The sequence below is a fragment of the Meles meles genome, chromosome 6, assembly GCF_922984935.1.
Source record: "Meles meles chromosome 6, mMelMel3.1 paternal haplotype, whole genome shotgun sequence".
Taxonomy (NCBI): Eukaryota; Metazoa; Chordata; class Mammalia; order Carnivora; family Mustelidae; genus Meles; species Meles meles.
The window spans coordinates 830,877-849,944 of record NC_060071.1 but is presented as its reverse complement, the minus strand read 5'-3'; the positions used below and the strand labels follow the sequence as shown (position 1 = coordinate 849,944).

The 19,068-nt window shown below is 59.0% G+C and overlaps 1 protein-coding gene across 1 annotated transcript; it reads left to right on the top strand.

The window, feature by feature from the left end:
* The first annotated feature begins 278 nt into the window (after nucleotides 1–278).
* Nucleotides 279–6,500, top strand: CRABP1 (cellular retinoic acid binding protein 1). The gene is made up of 4 exons (XM_046009611.1): nucleotides 279–423; nucleotides 907–1,085; nucleotides 2,887–3,000; nucleotides 6,236–6,500. Exons 1-4 carry the CDS (start codon nucleotides 354–356, stop codon nucleotides 6,284–6,286), a joined length of 414 nt encoding a protein of 137 aa, XP_045865567.1. The 5' UTR covers nucleotides 279–353; the 3' UTR covers nucleotides 6,287–6,500.
* Nucleotides 6,501–19,068: the final 12,568 nt, after the last annotated feature.

Genomic DNA, 19,068 nt, shown 5'->3' with positions numbered 1-19,068 from the left:
CCCGGCTGTCACCGATTGTCCCCTCCGGACCAGGGCCCGATCGCCGGACCCTCCTCCAGTGCCCACGCCGGGTTGTGGTAGAGCGGACACTGCGCGCGGCACCGAGGCCCGGGTGCGGACCGCGGCGGGGGGCACGCGGGCGGGGAGCGGGGCTCGGGGGCAGGGCCGCGGGGGGCGGGGCGGGGCGGGGGCGGGGCGCGGGGCGGGGCGGGGGGCGCCCTCCCAGGGACTCCGGGCGCGCGGGCTGGGCGCCGCGCTCAGTCTCCGCCCTGCAGCCCCGAGCGAGCCCGCCGCGCCGCCGCTGTCAGCGCCCGTCCGCCCGCCCGCAGCCCGCCGCAGCCCGCCGCCTCGCCATGCCCAACTTCGCCGGCACCTGGAAGATGCGGAGCAGCGAGAATTTCGACGAGCTCCTCAAGGCGCTGGGTGAGCTGGCGCGGTCGGTGGGCGGCTGAGAGGGGGAGCGGCCCCTAGGTGCTCGCCGGGCCGGCGGGGTGGGCTCCGGGACCCCGGGGCGAGGGCGAGGGGAGCGACCCAAGGCCACCCCGGCAGGAGCGGCGAGTGGAGCCCGGGAGCCGCGCGCCCCGCGGACGTTTGCTGGAGGCTTGGCGCCTTCCCCGACGGTTCGGCCTCGACTCGTGCTGGACCGCGGGAGGGGAGATCTCGCTGCAGTGCGAGGAGAATCGGGGACTTTAAATCTGGAGAGTCGGTGTGAGGCCAGGCCCCGCCGCGAATCCGTCGGGCTGCGCGGGGAAAGCCGCTTACTGGGGCTCAGTTTCTCCTCCGGAAACTCCGGGCGAGGGTTCGGGGCAGCGGGTCTGTTTTGAGGTCTCCATCAGCAGCGGGTGTGGGCAGAGCCGGGCGGGCGCCGCGACCGAGCCGGTGGCGCAGCCCTCCTTCCGCGCGCAGGTGTGAACGCCATGCTGCGCAAAGTGGCGGTGGCGGCTGCGTCCAAGCCGCACGTGGAAATCCGCCAGGACGGGGATCAGTTCTACATCAAGACGTCCACCACCGTGCGCACCACCGAGATCAACTTCAAGGTCGGAGAGGGCTTCGAGGAGGAGACCGTGGATGGACGCAAGTGCAGGGTGAGGCCCCAGAGGCGGGCGGCGTCCGGGATCCCCTCTCGGAGCCCCGGACCGCGGCGGCCCGACGCGCCCCTGCCGGCCTTGGCAGCCGGTGGCGCGCTTTCCCTGGAAGGCCGTGCACGGGCGGTTTGCAGAGACAGTTCGCGCGAGCGGGGTGCCCCGGGCTCGGGAGAAGGTCCCCCCTGTTCGCCCCCACCGCACCCACGCCGCCGCCTCCGCGCTCACAGCTGCGCCTGGAGCGGCGGGGGACCCCGGGCGGTGGCGTCCCGCGTGGGTGCGGGTGCGGGAGGCGGCTGCGGGGCTCGGCTGCCGCCACGTCTCCTGTGGCAGGTGGAGCGGCAGCGCTCGCTTCCCCCGCCGCCCCTCCCCCACCGCCCCGGGGCCCCAGGGGATGCCCGGATCCAGTTTCAGCAGTCCTGTGGGCCCGCACCTCTCCCTCAGCCTGGTGTCTTGAAGGAAAGGCGGAGTCTTCCCAAAGCGAGGCCGATTCCGCTGGGGAAATGGACGAAGGGCTCTCTTGGTCCTCAAGGACAGGAGTTTCGTCTTTGTACCGAAATTGGTCCCTGGCATGAACCAGTGCACTGAAGCCAGCCGCTGTACAAGCCCGTTTTCCGTGGGCAAAAATCGCATTCTGCTGAGTAGAAGGAAGGGCGGGTAATGTGTTTTGCATGAAGAAGGAAAAATTGTGGCTGCTGCCCACTTACTTCAAAGGGGACAAAATGTCTCCTCCCTTTCCCTAGCGTTCAAAACAAAGAAATACTCATAACGTTCCAGAAAGTGAGAAATTGAGTCTCCCCTTTCCTGAGGGGTGTCTGCTCTGTTGAGTGCCCTGGGCACAGAGACTCGGCCCCAGGGTCAACCCCATGGCAGTGTTTGGCCCACAGAACTGACACGGCCAGAAAATGATGTCCTGGCTTGGAGCTGGCAGGGTCCGAGCCCGTGGTCACTGCACTGCTTGTGAAAACAAGAGTGGATCGGTGTAGTAGGAGTGACTGGGAGTCTCGGGGAGCAGGCCTGGCCATCGGCAGAGCTCAGGTGGGGACATCCAGCGGCGGCCACTACCAGAGACTGTGGCTCTGATTAAAAAAAAAAAAATCAAAGGTTCATGCGACAGCCTGGCAAGCGTAAGCGAGGCTGCGGGCTGGGTACCTGCCCCAGTCCGACGCCGAGCACTGTGCTCTGTGCTCTGGGCCACCTCCCACGGCCTGGAACCGGGGAGGGGGCAGTGTTTTTGTCCCCAGAGCCAGCCGATTCAGGTTCATCAGAGTAGTCTGTGCACACAGCAAGGAAGGGGTTATCCCCAGATCCGGGTGGAGGAGGGGGCTCCTGTCGCTGGCCGGTGTGGTTATAAAGACGGCATCTTAGCAGCTCTGTGTCGTCTCGTTATGATGGGAAGGTTCTTAATGTCCCAGTTGCTTGAAGGGATAGTTCATTTCGGCATAAATGAATCACCGCGTGCTCTGAATTTTATTCCCGGAAATGTGAAGTATGCCCAGAGCTCCGCTGGTTTGGAGAGAGAGAGAGCACACGCGCGCGTGTGTGTGTGTGTGTGTGTGTGCGCGCGCGCGTGTGTACGCGCGTGCGCGTTGGGGGGGGGGACACGAGGTCTATTTATTCCCCATAAACCCACGGCCGGCCCTCTGAATCTGGACTCCACAGGGCTTCGCAGAGCTTCTGTGCCCTGCTGACAGGGACCATGTGTTGCTTCTCTCAGCCGCCGTGAGGGTCCTGGGCGCGCTGTTGTCTCTGCTCCTGCCGCCAAGGCTGTAATTAATGTCCCTAACGGTTTTCCTGCCTGCAGAGTTTGGCCACTTGGGAGAATGAGAACAAGATCCACTGTACACAGACTCTGCTCGAGGGGGACGGCCCCAAAACCTACTGGACCCGCGAGCTGGCCAACGACGAGCTCATTCTGGTGAGGTCTGGGCCCATGGTCCCCGGATGATGCTGCCCTCCCTTGGGTGGAGGGCGGGACCCCGTGGGCCCTGCAGTGGAATGGGAGTGGAGAGCTGACGGCAAGAGCTGCGGTGGCAGGCAGGCGTTGGTCAACGGTCGGGGCAGAGCAGGGCTGAGCCGGGCGGCAGCGGCCCCACAATGCATCCCCGTGGCGACCCCGCGGCTCTCTCTGAGCCGCCTCCCTTCCCACTGCGCCAGAGTGCGCCGGCTCTGCGAGGCCCAGGGGTGCTCACTCTGCAGAGGGATTTTCTCCCCCTTCCCTTTCCCCATTTTGCCGCCAGGGCAAGATTTCCGGAGGTTTAGCCTGTCAGCCCAGGAGCCGCTGAGAGCCAACGTTTGCACCCCAGCCTTGCCAGCTGCGGTGGCCTTCAGGAGCCAGGCGAGGCCTGCGGCGGCCAAGAGGGCCTGTGTGCCCACGTGTGGGGCTGGGGCCCCGGGGACAGGGAAGGGCGGACTCTCCCTGCAAGGTCCCCAGAGGAAAGCATTTTCAACCATCCTGGCCACACAGACTGGACCTGCTGAGGCCAGTTGAGAGACCCCCACAGTTTAATCACAGCCGGCCTTGTCCTTTAGCTCAGGTATTGCGGGCCGAGGAAGGTGGGGAGGACAGGGAAGGCTCAGTCACTCTTCCTTTGTGTTTCGGAGTAGACCAGGCTTTCCCTGCCACAACCCCGCCTCCCCCCGCCCCCCGCCCACCAGACTCACACAGGCACACGTGTGCACACACACACACACACACGAGCAAGGGGAAAAGCTGTGTGGGTAACCTGGAAATAATATCCTTTGTTCTCCACGAGGCATATTGTTACCGTCTCCTCTCTAAGACCACCTGCCTGCCCCATCGTAGCTCACGTCCTCCTCCAGCGCCGGGGAAGGAGCCCGCAGGGTGGGACGTGGGCCAGCCACACTGTAGGGTCTGGGCATGGCCCTTCCCTTTCCAGGCTGTAGGATGAGGGCGGCCGCTGGAGTTGGATCCCCGGGCGCGGTGCTCTCACCCTAAAATTGCACGTTGATCCCGTGGGCAGACCCTGATCCCGGTGGTCTCTCTTACGCCAGCTGAGGCTGCTTCATCCCTCTCTCCCCTCTTGTCCTTCCCGGCCCGATTCCGAGTCCTGTCTGCTCTCACAGAGAAGGGACTGGCTTCCTCTGCAGCCCGGTGAATGCCAGTTCCAGGAAAGGAGTGCCTGATGGGGTGGAGGGGCACTTTGAGGCTGAGACGTGGAATTTAGGAGAAGGAAGAACAAAAGGTTCACTGGTATCAGAGTCAGCAAAGCTCTCAGTTCTGGAGCGTGGCTGAGAGTTGAGCAGGCTTGGCTTGCTCCGTGAGAAAGTGTGATTTTATTAACCTTGTAATCCCCGGATGGCCAGAGCATGTTCTGCGGCAAGGACCCCCAGACATCCGACGTCCTCCCCCCACCCAGCTCCGCCGACCAGACAAGCCTCAAAGGGAGTGTTAATTCTGGCATTTGAGACCTGATATATGGGCTTTTGTTTCAAGGGTCATTATCATTAATAAATCCCAAACACAGGGAGACGCGTCTCCTCATAACAAGAGGCAGATTATCCTAGTTGAGTTGCAATAAGCTCTCCCAGTGCCCACAGTAAATTGTCCCCCGGGGGCTGCAAGTCCCCTTCTGTGAAAACAGAGTATCTTCCCTCAAACCACTCTGGAACACTCCAGAGTTGCTTTTAAGAATGTTTTGGCACGGGTGCCTGCAGGGAAGGACATTTCAGATGTGGTTGCAAATGTGATTTCCCCCGTGTCAGGAAGTTACTGGTCAGCCTGGGGGCTTGGGGGAGGCGTCAGATGCGAGGGTGGTCACAGTGCATGGCAGGGACCCCAACCACACATCCTCCGTGTCCAGAGAGCTAGAGGTCGGCACTCCTAGAGGGGGATCTCTGTGGGAACCCCTGCCCCCCTGCCCTCCTTCTCTGGGCACAGCGTCCCCTGCAGACAGAAGTGTCCGCAGCAGCTACAACCATGCCCGTGTGACCACGAGCCCCCACTTGGAAGAGAAGCTGTTGATGGGTGCTTCCTTCTTGGTGTCACTCAGGGCTAGTGTTTCCCTGAGACACACGAGGGATCAGGTCTTGCCGTGTGCCGCCTGAGAGGCTCTTGGCCAGGCGACAGGTGGGGGCGAAAAGGTGAAGGTCCAGGTCTAGCCGGGCTCTCAGCCTCCCACAGGGCCGCAAGAGCGAGGGGCACTCCTGTAGGAAAGTGAGCGCCGGCAGACACGCGCACATCGGGTCTGCAGCCTGGAGGGTGTCTGAACGTTGGTTTCGTGCATGATACCTATTGCTTTCCCTGTCCTGGCTGCCTGGGAGAGTGGCAGCCACAGCCAGAGACCATGGCTCTGATAAAAAAGTCAAAGGTTCATGTGACAGCCTGGCAAGTGTCTTTGTCTGTCTGTCTGTCTGCTATATGGTGGGCCCAAACCATTCCCGATGGAGGTTTTTCTTCTGACCCTGACGTGGGAGCACCTCTAAGTAAATGATCTTAAGCTCTCCCCCAAAATAGCAATCATGAATGATCATGAATGATTGCTATTTTGGGGGAGAGCTAAGATCATACAACAGACAGACAGACAAAGAGCCATAGAACTTTAGCTGGAGCCAACCTTTGGGATCATCCTGCTGCATTCCAGCCCTGTGTGAAACCACCTGCCTCCTGCTTGGGGCCGCCAAGTGGGGTCTGGAGGCCGGGCCTGTGCTGCTCAGACCCGCCGTCCAGCCTGCCGGTGACTTAAGGGTGAGCAGCCGCTCTCTCCCACACCGTCCCCTCTGTCTGGTCAGCGCATGACCCCGGAGCCCCAGCTGCCCAGGCCCTTTGCTCTGCTGAAGTCATTTGAAGAGACAGAGCCACCTCAGAAACGTCCAGTGGGACATCTCCCCCTTGCAGTTTCATTTTTCAGACCACGCATTTCTGACGTTGGCATTCACGGGCTCCAGAAACAAAGGAAAATTGCATATTAATTCTACACCCCAGTTGCCTCTCTGCCTGTGCGGAGCTTAAGGGAGAAGAGAAGAAAAAGAAAAAAAAAAAAGACCTCAGCAGTTGGCGCGAGCACGTGGCCCAGGGACTTGAACGTCGGTTAACAAAGGGTCTTTGGCAGGGCAATAAGTGGCCCTATGAGCAACGTGCTCTAAACATGTTTGCACAGGCGTCTGCTCTGATTGTCTTTCCTTCTCCGCAGACGTTCGGCGCCGATGACGTGGTCTGCACCAGAATTTACGTTCGGGAATGACGCAGCCGGCGAGCCCCAACTTCGGGGGTGGGATTCATGTTCCCCGGAGAAACGGCTAGGTCTGCGCGGCCAGTGCACCCCCCCCTTGCCCCGTACCAACTTTAGGTGACCCCGTTTCCCCTGTGACGGTCTTGTAGTGTCCCCCCAAGGCCTCTGTGCCCCCGAGTCCCTGCCGCTCCGAAGTGTGGCATCCGCATGCTTTCGCCCGCCATTAAACCGGTCGGCCGCACTGCGAGGCTGTTCCCGTCTTCGCGCCACGTCTTCGGCTGCAGCCTGGGGTTCTGGCGCCCGGGCTGTCCTCAGCACCTCCCTGGACTGGGAAGGGGCTCCAGCTGCTGCCTTGGGCCATGCCGGGAGCATACAGCAGGGGAGCAAGCCGGGCTCCCTCCAGCTGGAGAAGGACCGCAGATCTGGGTGTGTGTGACCCTCACCAGGCTGCTTTCTAACGGAACCAGTCTGCGCGGTGGTGGCTCCTAGCGGGAAAAGGAGGGACGTCCAGAGGTTTCACTGAGGGGAGCCCAGAGTAAAGGGGCTACTTACATGGGCAGTTCTAGGGACAGGATGGAGCGAATCAGTGAAGGCTCGGATGGCCATCAGACTAGCAACAGAAGAGCTGTTGCTCCCCACGCCTGCACACAGAAGGGGCAGAGAGGTCACCAGACGAGAAGTGCTATGGCCTGGGAGGGAGGCCCCCATGCCCAAGCTGGGCAGCACGTGGAGGAAGGTAGCCACTGTCCACACCATGGCCCCAGGGTGTGTGTGGGGGTGGGGTGGGCGTGGAGGTGGACTGGGTTTGGGACCATGGGGTTCGGTACCCCGACCTCCCAGCTTTCCATCTCGGATCGACCTGTGCTGCTCACTGGCCAAGCCCAAGTGCAGTGGAGGGGACAGTGAGTCACCGTCCCCGACACAGCAGGTGCAGAATGGGTCTGAACATGTAAGCCCACAATACGCCACCGTGGCCAACTCTCATGTTTTGAAATCAGGAGATTGCACATGAAAGTCTGGATTTCTGTTTCCTTAGGAGAAAAACTGGGAAAGTCCGGCATATCTGAAACAACATTCCCACAGGGTTAACCGCCGGTGCTTCTCCCCTCTTTGAAGGGGACCCTGCCACGGCTCCTGCCCCCACTGCTTCCTGGCTTCCTGGGCCCCTCTCCCTGCTCTCCGAGTGGCAGGGGCTCTCCATAAAACCGGGCGAGAGTTAGCTGAGTGGCGGTGCGCAGGCATAGCTGAGGCCAGGAGAAGGTGTGAAAGGCGGGTCATGGCACGGGGACGAGGGCAGACGCCATGCACGGGTGCTGGAGGTGCCTCACCGTGGGTGGACTGGGCAGGGTCCCAGACATCTTGGCGGACAGGCTTCCGGGCTCCTGCTGCTGCCCGGTCTTCTCCAGATCCCCACACGGCGCGTGCAGGCTCCTGGTTGGAGGGAGGATGAGAGAGGACTGTCCCCTTTCCTGGCTCCGGGAATTCAGCCATCTCCATCATGTTCGTTAGCACATGTCACACGGGGGCACATGCGTTGCCTTTTGGGGGCAGGGTGGGACGGGGAGAGTCTCCAGCGGACTCGGGCTGGACTCGGGCTGAGCGCAGAGCCAGAGCGGGGCCACCATCTCCCTACCCTGACATCAGGGCCTGGGCGTAAATCAGAGGGCGGAGGCTTAGGGACTGAGGCACCTGGCTGCCCCTCCTGATCAGCCTTTTCTGGAGCTGACCGCTCTCACGCCCTCCTGGGGCACAGGCCAGCGCCGCTGCCTCTGGATGACAGGATGTGCGAACAGTGGCAGCAGCGGTTCACCTAGAGCATCGCCGATCCCGTTCCTCCTCATTTTCCAGAACAGCAAGCACCGAGTTTCTCGTTCGCTTGAACGCAGGGACACGAGGGCTCCGCGGATCCGGGTCTGGGGTCAGTGGCCACAACGGGCAGCACACGTAACTGGTGCACACGCAGGGGGCCCGGCTGCCCGCCCTGAGCCAGAGCACGGGCTCAGGAGGGCGCGCTCGCCCGGCACTCAGGCCTCCCCCACTCGGCCCGCAGGCTCCACGGAGCACAGAGGGCCGCGGCCCGGCACATCCTCAGGGGCTAGAAGCTCAAACGCCCCCGGCCTCAGCGGCGGGGCAGCACGGGGCGAGCAGCGAGGACGCCGGGCAGGTGCGGCCACCGTTCCGGTGTCCCGGGGCGGTCCGGGTCACACGACCACCCGGACCCCATCAACCGCTGGGGGCGGGGCGCGGCGCTTGGCCAGCGGGCCACGTGACCGCGGGGCGGGGTGCGACCTGCCGGCGGAGCCGGGCAGGGGACGGCCGGGGGGCCCGGTGGCAGGGTCTTGGGCGGCTTCCCCGCTGAGGGAGGACGGTGAAACCCGCATGGCTCGGGTGACGGTCCAGGGCGCGGGGGTCCAGCGGCCGCGGACCCCGAATCTGCTCCCGGGTCTGAGCCTCCAAGGGTTCGGCCCTCCCCGGGCCACCCGCCCCTCCCCCTCCCCGCTCCCGCCCCCTCCCTGCCCCTCCCCTCCCCCGCCCCACCTCGCCCTGGCCCCCGCCCCGGACCCGCCCCTCCCCTGGCCTGGACCCGCGCCCCAGGCCCGCCATCCAGCGCCCCTGCCCGGTGCCCGCGCGGCCTCTGCGGTGGGCCTGCGTCGTCGCTCGGCACTGGCCACCTCGCCTGTGTGGTCCCTGAGGACAGGCGTGGCCCCGGGGCGCACGGCGAGTGGGGCGCTCTGTAACACGTGCTGCCCTGCCCGCCTGCCCCCTGGAAAGCCGGGCCCAGCCTCCCCGCCGCTGTCTTCCAGGCCCGGTGGCCGTGGGAGCGCACACCGACCCCACCAGCCCCTGGGCACGGAGCTCGCCTGCGCTAGTCCATCTCGAGGCAGGCGGCTGGGCTGGGCTGGGCTCCCTCTCCTTGCCCGCCTCCCACAGTAGGGGCCCCCAAAGTCAATGCTGGGCTGTCACTAGGGCTGATCATGCCACCGCGTCTGGCCAGAGACTTAGGGAAAGTCGGCTGTGGGGCTTCTGGGAAACACGTTTTCTTCCTGATGGGAGAGGAGAGCGGAGCAGCAAACTTCAGCTTCCTGCCTCGGAGTGTGGAGTGAGATGGTAATGGCCGGAGCTGCTGCAGCCACCTTATGCCTGTGAGGAAAAGGCCAAGGGACTCTCGGAGGTGCCAGTCCCAAGTCCCTGAGATAATACAGCCCCTACCTATCGCTGGGGGTATTGCCGTGTAGTTAGAGAAAAAAGCCCTTCTTTGTTGAAGCCAGTTATGCGGTGGCTTCCATACCTGTAAGTAAAAGCAGTCGCTGCTAATACACGGAGGTAACAGGAAGGACAGGGGTGCGTCTAACATGCAGATTTCTGCGAAGTTTGTCCTCAGGACCACAACCAGCACAACGTAAACTAGACAATGTGCCGTCTTGCTCCAAGGAGAAAGTAATGTTGAAATATTTAATGCAAGACCCATCCATATTGTAACATCTTTCTTGGCCCCTTGTTGCTTCAACCCCCTCTCGCCACCAGGGCAGCCAGCTTGTAGGACTACCAGCAAAGATGCCATCAGAGACAAGGTGGGGCAACAAGCTTGCAAAGCCAGCTGACCCCACCCATGCCTTCCCGAGAAGTCCGCCCACCCCGGGGAGTGCACTGCAGGCATCTTCCCGCCTTCTTGAAACCTTTACTGTAACTCTTGCCCATTAGTACGGCAACGTCCTCAATCCTGGCGGGAACATCCTTGCATCTACTCTGCCCTCCCTGAGGTCGAGGAAACGCTGTGCCCTAAGATGAAAGAAATGTAGCACGTCATTGAGCGGAAACCAGTCTTCATGAAGTCTCCAGAGAGTTCCTTTCCTGCAGCCCAGGGTGCGTCTGGACCACTTTTGACTGCGCACTCTTAAACCGGACAGACCGCTGTGCTTACCCCAACCCATCAGGGCCCCTCGCTTTCTTTTTTCTTTTTCTTTTTTTTTTTTAAGATTTTATTTATTTATTTGACAGGGACACAGTGAGAGAGGGAACACAAGCAGGGGAAGTGGGAGAGGGAGAAGCAGGCTTCCCGCCGAGCAGGGAGCCCGATGTGTGGCTCGCTCCCAGGACCCCAGATCCATGACCTGAGCCAAAGGCAGACAATGACTGAGCCACCCAGGTACCCCAGCCCCTCCACTTTTAAGCAACCCCAGTGTGGGTCCCTCGGGGTCATTGTTTTAGGTACTTGTCGAGATTAGGGAGTCCCTTTCTACAGTGCCTGTCTTTTTTTTTTTTTAACTCAGAAAATTTCAAGCGTTCCCCACAGTGGAGAATAGTGTAATCATTCCGCGTGCACTCACCTCCTGGTTCAACAGCCTTTGACGCCTTTGACTTGTTTCATGCACTCTCCCTCTTGGATTACTTTGAAGCAAATCCTAGACATTTCATGATTTTGCCTATAAATATTTCAGCATATGTTTCTAAAAGTGGACAGTTACCTTAAAAGCGACTATGGTTATCATACCTTAAAGATTAAAAGTAATTCCTAATACCATCAAGTATCCTGTCAATATTCAAATTCTCCTGATTGCCTCGTGACTTTCTTGCTCTGCCTGCTCAAATCAGATTCGAAAGTGACCTTACTTTGCGGTTGCCTCATTTTTCTTTCGCGTCTCCTTAGATCTGTAAGTTCCCTTCTACCTCATCTTATTTTTGAGGTATGTTTGTTGGAGAGATTGGTTGTTTGTCCTGTAAGGCTTCTCCCAGTATGGATTTGGTGATCACATTTCCACACTATTGTTCGCTGTGTTTCTTGTAAACTGGTAGTTATGTCTAGAAGCTCGGTCGGAGGCAGGTTTGATTTTTCTGGCAAGAACACAGCAGAGGTGGTCTGCCGTGTTCCCTAGAGGATGCGTAAAGTCTGGCTCCTCTCTTTCTATGATGCTGGCAGCCGCTGGTGATCGCTGCGTCGGTCCATGGTTTCACTAGAAGTTAAATCATGGGGATATTCTAACGCTCTCATTTCTTCATCTCTGAGCTGGAATACTTCCAGAAATTGTTACTCCCCCTTGTCTATGGTGCAGTGATCCTGAGATGCATTTAAATAAGAAAAGCAGAATAAATCTTTGATTCTTTCTTCTATTTACTAGTTTTCAATGTCAGAAGTTGGTTCCCCTGGCATTCTTCAAAGGTAACCAATGCATTCCGGAGTTTTCTTTAAATCTTTTTCTTTTTAGAGTGTCACTCTGAATTTGTAGATTGAAACGTATTTGCATTTCCGTTCATTGCAGTTGCTGTCCTTATGGGCGCTAGAGGTGGTCCATCTTTGGCCACTGAGAGCCACTTGGGAATCACTCTGAAGCCTTTTATAGGACCCTCGTTGTTTTTGAGAACTTTGTTGCCCTTTGTGGGACAAAATGCCCCAAGTTCGCTTGGTACACTTCCTGCTTCAGCCCTGGAACCAGCCACTTGTCCAAGGAACCCTGCTTCTAGGAGGCAGAATCTAGGGGCCAGGAGAAGGTCATTTGATTCCCAGAAACCAGAGTTTAGGACCCAAGAGGCAGGTCACACACAAAAGAGCTACTCTGGGGGCACCTGGGTGACTCAGGTCATGATCCTGGGGTCCTGGGATCAAGTCCCACATTGGGATCCCTGGTCAGCGAGGAGTCTGCTTCTCCCTCTGCTTCTGCCCACTTGTGCTCTCTCTCTCTCAAATAAAATCTTTAATGTTTTTGTTTTTTTTATTTTACTTATTTATTTGACAGAGAGAGAGACAGATCACAGGTAGGCAGGGAGAGGAGGAAGCAGGATCTCCGAGGAGCAGAGAGCCCGATGTGGGGCTCGATCCCAGGACACTGGGATCATGACCTGAGCCGAAGGCAGAGGCTTTAACCCACTGAGCCACCCAGGCGCCCCTCAAATAAAATCTTTAAAAAGCGCACACGCACAAAAGAGCGACTCTGTCCTTTGTTCCCTTCGTCTCTGCCCAAGACAACGTTAACAAGACTCAGATGTTTCCAACACTGTGGGCGGCTGGCTCTTTCCCCTTTTACTCAGAAATCTGAGCAGTTTCCGACCAGCCCCTCGGTGGCAGGGGACAGGGTGGAGGCACAGACTTGGAGGCTTTGGGGGCAGCTCAGCTTTGGGGGCCGCTCAGCTTTGGGGGCCGCTCAGCTCCAAGCTCTGAGGGCAGCTGCTCAAAGAGGCCGTGACTCGATGGGCAGGGATCACTTCCAGTCAAACTCTGTCCTCGTGGGAGGCAGGCTTAGTGGTCCACTGCTTAGTAGGAATGGTGAGCACAACTTCTGGGCAACGAGCGAATTCTCACAAGGGTTCTGCAAATGTGCCCTATCCCCCCTCTGACAGCTGGCTGATTTCTCTTTCCGGGAAAGCCACCTACAGGACTTGGAGAAATGCACTTCATGAAAAAAATAGATAACAGCCACGATTTTATATCCCTCTGGTTCCGCAAGAGAGGGAGACTCATCAGTTATGGTGACGGCAGGGGAGGGGTGTGGGTGCCCCGAAGGTGGGATTGACCGGGTCCTCAGAGCAGATGCACTGCAGGGAGGTGGGATTTCGGGATACCAGCATAAAACAGCGTTCACTTGAGAAACAATGTGTAGGAAATATTTATGGAGTCGTGAACTCTTGCAAAGAATATGGTGAAAAGCAAAAACTCCAAGAAAGTTTGAGAAAAAAATCCAGTTCTCAGAAACACGTGGAATAGTTAACATTGGGTTTTCCTCTCTTCTCTACTGTTAGGAATAGGTTCAGAAATGTATTATCTTCCTTCTGACCAACTTTACAAAAAAAAATAGATGTGTTGGGGCACCTTAGTGGCTCAGTTGGTTGGGCAACTGCGTTCGGCTCAGGTCATGATCCTGGAGTCCCGGGACTGAGCCCCGCATCGGGCTCCCCGCTTGGCGGGAGTCTGCTTCTCCCTCGGACCTTCCCCCTCTCATGCTCCTTCCCTCTCTCTCTCATTCTCTCCTTCTCAAATAAATAAATAAAATCTTTAAAAAAAATAGACATGTAGCATGACTCAACGTGAAGAGCACATCTAGGAACAGAGTTAGGGAACAGAGTTGTAGACCCTTGACCTGCCCTGAGATCCTGCCTTGTCTGTACCCTGGGGCCTCCCACTGTCCCTCCGTGCAAAGTAGAGGACAGAGGCTGGACTGGCTGCATGGTCCTCACCACGGAGAGCACACGGCGTCCAGCCTTGCCGGCAAGGGCGGACATGGGGGCGGGGGGTCCCACTGACCACGAGGAGCATGGAATTCTCTCCAGCCATGTAACGGAATGAGGTCAGAATGTGCTGGTGTGGAAAGATGCTCAAGCCATGAGACGTTTAACAAAAAATGAGTGATGATGATCTTGTTTCGTGGGAAAAAATAAAAAATACACGGTCTACTCTTTCCAGGAAAACACAAAACCCCAGATGGCACGCAGCAAAGTGTCAAAGGCAGTTGTCTCTGAGGACGGGCTGTGTTGACTCCTTGTTTCTGTGTTGTTGGGAGTCGTTAGAATGGGCATGGATTACTCTCAAAATTTAAAACACATTTTCATTTAAACAGGGAGAGAGTCAGATCCTCTAGGTTTCGGTTGGAACCTGTGAATCTGAATTTTGGTGAATGTTTTTGTTCCCCAAGTGATTTTAGACCTACCACCAGAGCCAACGGTCACAAAGTTCTCTTGCGGCTCGAAGGCGATCACCCCACCACGCCCCACCCCGAGTGTATTTGCCTCATGACTCTGGGAACAGGAGGAGAAGGACAAACAGGAGAAAAGGGGCTGGCAAAGGCCAAGCACAGTGGAAGCAGGAACACCGCTGTGGCAAGCATAGCAATCCCGGGGCCAGACGGGCGTTACCAGGGTCCCCGTCGTGCATGAGGACGCTGAGGTTCAGAGCCCTTAGTCCCTTGAGCGAATCGCCGGGATGGTAAATGGCAGAGCCGGGGTCACAGCCCCAGGTGGTCTCAGCCCCAAGCCGGTGTACTTTCTGCCTTGTCAGCCACCAGGGACATGAAATGGTTTCTTTATGAGGATCAGCAGGCCTGCGCTTGTGGTTCGACGGCATGAAGGAGGCTGTCATGGAAAAGGAGGGGAGACGCGCACCCGTGAGCTAACAGGCTCACTGTGCTCCAGGTCCCATGCTACGCTCTGTTCACAGCATGACTTTCAATCCCACAGGAAGCCGGCCAGGAAGGTACTGTTTTCACACCCATTCTACAGATGATCAAACCGAGGCTCGGAGAGATGAAACACCATGGCCCCGAAAGAATCAGAGTTGGTGGTGGCATGGAACCCCGGTTTTCCATCTGAAGAAGCACAGAGCAGGGAAGGGGGAGAAAGGGACAGAGAAGTGGGTGTGTTCCCCGAGTCTCCATGGGGTTCCCGTTTCTCAGGCTGTCATCACCCCACATTGCGGGTCCTGGGGGCCCAGCCCAGCACCGCCGGGCCGCCAGCCAGCCTCCCTCCCTCCCATCGTGCATTTCCTTTGCCTCCATTGGTAGGTGTCCAGTTTCACCCAAAGCCCCCAATTCCTGGATCTGGTTTTAATCAGGAGCCCCAGCTGCGCCTGGGAGCAACGGCCTCCGTGAGGCCCGGATGGAGCCCCTCCACCTTCTCTTCCCTGGAGAAAGCCGCGTGACTTCTAGCACTCTGGCCGGGGGTGGGGGGCCTCCGGGGGCACCGTTCAAGGCCCCTTCCTTTGGGCAAGGTCTCCAGAGGCTGGGCGAGGCGAGACAGAAGACGGCCGCCTCTTTTTAGCGGAGTGGAGGGCACACAGCCTCCGTGACTGTCCCACTCTTGTGCAGTTACGGATCTCCCCCGCGTCTCCCCCGCCCCGCCTGGGAGGGAGGCTCAGCCACACCTGTGGTTCTCATGGAGCCTGTCTTGGGCCAGACGAGCTAGGCAAGGAGTCACAACTGAAAGCCGTGTGTGACCGCGTCTGAGGCGGAAGCCATCATTCTTGGGCACACTTGGAGCTTATGATTTATCCCAAGCGGTTCTTGGAAAAGTAGGGCCTTTGGACTAGGATATGAAGGGCGAGGAGGGGCTTTCCAGGCAGGCTCAGCCACACCTGTGGTTCTCATGGAGCCTGTCTTGGGCCAGACGAGCTAGGCAAGGAGTCACAACTGAAAGCCGTGTGTGACCGCGTCTGAGGCGGAAGCCATCATTCTTGGGCACACTTGGAGCTTATGATTTATCCCAAGCGGTTCTTGGAAAAGTAGGGCCTTTGGACTAGGATATGAAGGGCGAGGAGGGGCTTTCCAGGCAGTACAGAAGCAGTGGGGAAAGGAGAGTGTGGCAGACTTTGCAAAGGCTAGCAGTAATCCACATGGCCACCTCTGTGTGAATTAGATAAAGGGACCCCTTCAGGGCAGACACAGAAGATATCCCAACCTGTTCGTGCAGTGCACAAACTGTGCAACGGTGCTAGTGGCCCTGGGGCCATGGCAGCTAAATTTTGTCTTCCACCTTTTCCTCTCCCCTTGTGGTTACAGAATCCCACCCACCCACCCTTTTTACTGAACTGATTCTATGTGATTACAGTGAGGCGAACTCCTAGCCCCAGCCTGGAGTCAACATCTGATTCAGTCATAGCCGTTCGGAATATCCCATCTTCACGGCCATGGCGGTTCATTCTGGGAAGTGCATGTGATCCATGCCGGACCAATCAGACCCCAATTTGGGACTACAGTCCCCGTGTTCAGGGAAGAGATGCCCTCTCTTGGCCACGTTTGCTGGGTCTGAGTGTTAGTTACGCAGCGCATTGTTACTTTGGAGGGGATTCGGCCGGAACATGAAGCCAACATGGAAAAACACACAGCTGAGAAATGAAGAGAGGGAGAATTCTGGTATTGTTTGATATTCTTTAAACTCACTCCTAGAACATTCCAGTTACAAGAACCCGTAATTTCCCTTTTTGTTTAATCTAGTTTGAGTTTTTATGCCTACAATTGAAAGAACTAACCATTATGGAAAGAATTGCTGGGATTCAAGCCAGTGGACACAGAGCCTTCCGTGCTTTGAAAAACCAAACCAAGAGAGCTCTGGCTGGGGGCCTTGACGGTTTCTAAATCAAGAGCTGGGGATGGAGACCAGATGAACTCCGCTCACAGCCTTTCCCAGGTGGTGAATCCCTGTGTGCTCGGTGCCGCCCGGGAGCCACGTGGGGGCGTGGGCCTCCCCTCCACCCACCGTGAGGCCGAGCCTTCGCAGAGGGGCTGGTGTCTGAGCTCGGGGCCGCAGCAGGGCCCCGGCAGTCTGGGGAGGACCCGCACGGGTCGGCTGCCTGGTGAGTTGGCAGGAAGAACGTCCTTGGTGAGCTCCTGGGAAATCTGACGGGACTCATTTCGTGTAATGCAATCCACTCTCACGCTCCCGGGCCTTTGTATGTGCTGATCCCTCAGCCCGGGACGCCCTCCCTACGTTGTCCATCTGGCAAACCTCTAGTCTGCCTTTGAAATCCGGATCCAGGGCTACCCCTTCGGGAACCCTACTGGGACGGTTGTAACCAGCGGCAGCAGACTTCCTGCCTCTCCGCCTGGTGCAAGGCGCACTGATGTCCCCACGCCTTGAGTCTGGTTGGTCTTAGGACTCTGACTCTGACTGGTGTGTCTTCTAAGGCTCAGTCATAAAAGGCCATGTGGCACCCGTCTCGGTCCCTCGGGGCACTCATTCTCGAGTCCCTGAGACGTCGTGTGAGACTTCCGAGACGGCCACACGGGAGAGTCCCCTGGAGCCCATTCGTCAGCCAGCTCGGCACATCCCCGGGCGTCACAGAGCAGGGGCCCCGCCAAGTCTGGTCCAGGCTGCTGACCCCAGCATCCCCGAGCACACGTGGCTTGTTCTGGAGTGGGAGGTAACTGGAAATCTGTCCTTGATGCCTCTGGCAAACCTCCCAGCTTTTCCTCTGGTTTTCTGCCTTCCCCGGAGTCCCTTGCGTGTGACTGCGGCAGAGCCCTGGCCACACGGACTGTCCTTATCTTGTCGGCTAGACGAGGAAGTCCTGGAGAGAGAGGGGCCCAGGGGCACGTGTCGTCCTCTCCATATTTCCAAGCCTGGGGAATGGCCCTTATGAGGCATCTGTAGAGCGAGAGGGACAGATGTTGGCCAGGGGAAGCCCTCTGGGCACAGGTGACCCTCCAGGCTGGAGGTCACGTGTGGTTCAACGCGAGGTTGGTGGAGAATGAAGCCACATGGAAGGGAATGCCAGCCTCGGACTCCTTCCGTCAGCAGCAGCCGTGGGCAGCCTCAGCCCCGGGGCTGGAGAGGGCTGAGCCCCAGTGTGGGCCGAGTGGCCTCTCCCATGTGGTAAGGACAGACGTAGGCCGGGAGCCCTGCCTGCCTCGTTTCCTGGGAGACTCCCCTTAGAGGCGGAGGCACGGGGAGCGCCCCTGCGCTGTGGGTCTGGTCACCATGATCACGGGGGCAGTTCCTGAGTGACAGAGCAGAGCCCTGGCGTGGGGGAGTCTGTTGGCCTCTCCCCTCGGGAAACCCCCTCAGAATTCAACTGGGAAAGCCGTCCCTGAGCGTGAAGAGCCAGGACCGTCGTCCCAGCTGCACGGGCTGCCCCGAGTTAGGCAGGGAGTTGGTCGGCACACCTGCCCCGGGTCTCAGGACAGAAGGGCACCCAGGCTTTCCTGGGGAGGTGGGCGCTCTTATTTGAGCCCTGAGCAGCCTGTGGGGTTTCGGGAAGATGAGGAAGACGGGGGTCACACCGGAGGCCCGCCACCTGCCAGAAGCTTTGTGCTGCTGACACGCTGATCAGGTAGCTCTGAGCGCCTTGTGGCCCACGAAGCCGGGTGCAGACGGTTTCAGCAAGAGATGGCGCAGTCTGATGGGGGGCCCTAAGGGGAGCAGGGCAGCGAGGGCAGCAGACACCCAGGTCCCTAGGACCCCTTGGACTGCCTTACACTTTCTCTGGACCGTCCAGGAGCCTCCCAGGGGCAACAAGGTTTTGTTTTCCGAGAGGAGGGGGCCCTTGACCTCCACCACCCACCCAGCACAGCGTGGAGTGCAGAGCGTGTCTGTGGGGTCGTGAGCACCCGGGCTCTGGCGCTGTGCCCCCCTGCAGGGCAGCGGGCCGCTCCTGGCTGAGCCGAACCACTCCCCCCCCCACCCCCCGCAGTCTCCTAAGTGGCTGCAGATGTGGTGTGAGATCATCCAGCAGGCCAGCTGCTGATGACAGGAAATGTCCCTCCCGGCTCAGCTCCACCCCCCTCCCCCGCCCTCACGCAGGACGGGCAGGGGAAGGGGCTCTTTGAAGAGGACTCATGAAAAATACATATGGAATAAGGCCGCGCTGTCCGCTGTCCCCCGGGGGCATGAGAGCAGGACTGGGGGAAGATCTTCTGGCAGGATGTTCTCCAGTGGAAGGGTAGAGCAGCCGTGGCCTTTCCAGCGTATCGAGTGTGAACGCCAGGCTAGCGTCTTGCTTCCGAGAGCTGGTGTGTGCTCGTGGTGCGGACTGTAAGGCTTCAGGGGCACCTAACAGGAACCCAGCCTCCCTCCCGCTCCGCAGCTCCTGGAAGCAAGCGCTGGACCGCGTCTCTGTGGTCCCCGGGTGATGCTCGGTACTCGCTGAAGACGTGCTTCACCATGCACCAGCGTGGGGGCCCAAGGACTCGCCCACCCTGCTCTTCTTTGCACCCCGAGAGGCTAACCCCTCCAGCTCCTGCTTCCCGAGCCCTTCCTCGCACGAGCCTCTCCAGCAGGGTGGACGGGGACGGGTCTGCCAGGGTTCCAGACGCACCGGGACTGCACCCCAGCTCTGCTAACAGCCCTGACCCAGGGTCCCACAGCTTCCTGTGCTC

Excerpts from the sequence above, each read along its gene's own strand:
- CRABP1 (XM_046009611.1), top strand. The coding sequence starts at position 354 with ATGCCCAACTTCGCCGGCACCTGGAAGATGCGGAGCAGCGAGAATTTC. Across the intron at positions 424-906 it reads CGAGCTCCTCAAGGCGCTGG|GTGTGAACGCCATGCTGCGC; the intron begins GTGAGCTGGCGC and ends TTCCGCGCGCAG. Across the intron at positions 3,001-6,235 it reads CCAACGACGAGCTCATTCTG|ACGTTCGGCGCCGATGACGT; the intron begins GTGAGGTCTGGG and ends CCTTCTCCGCAG.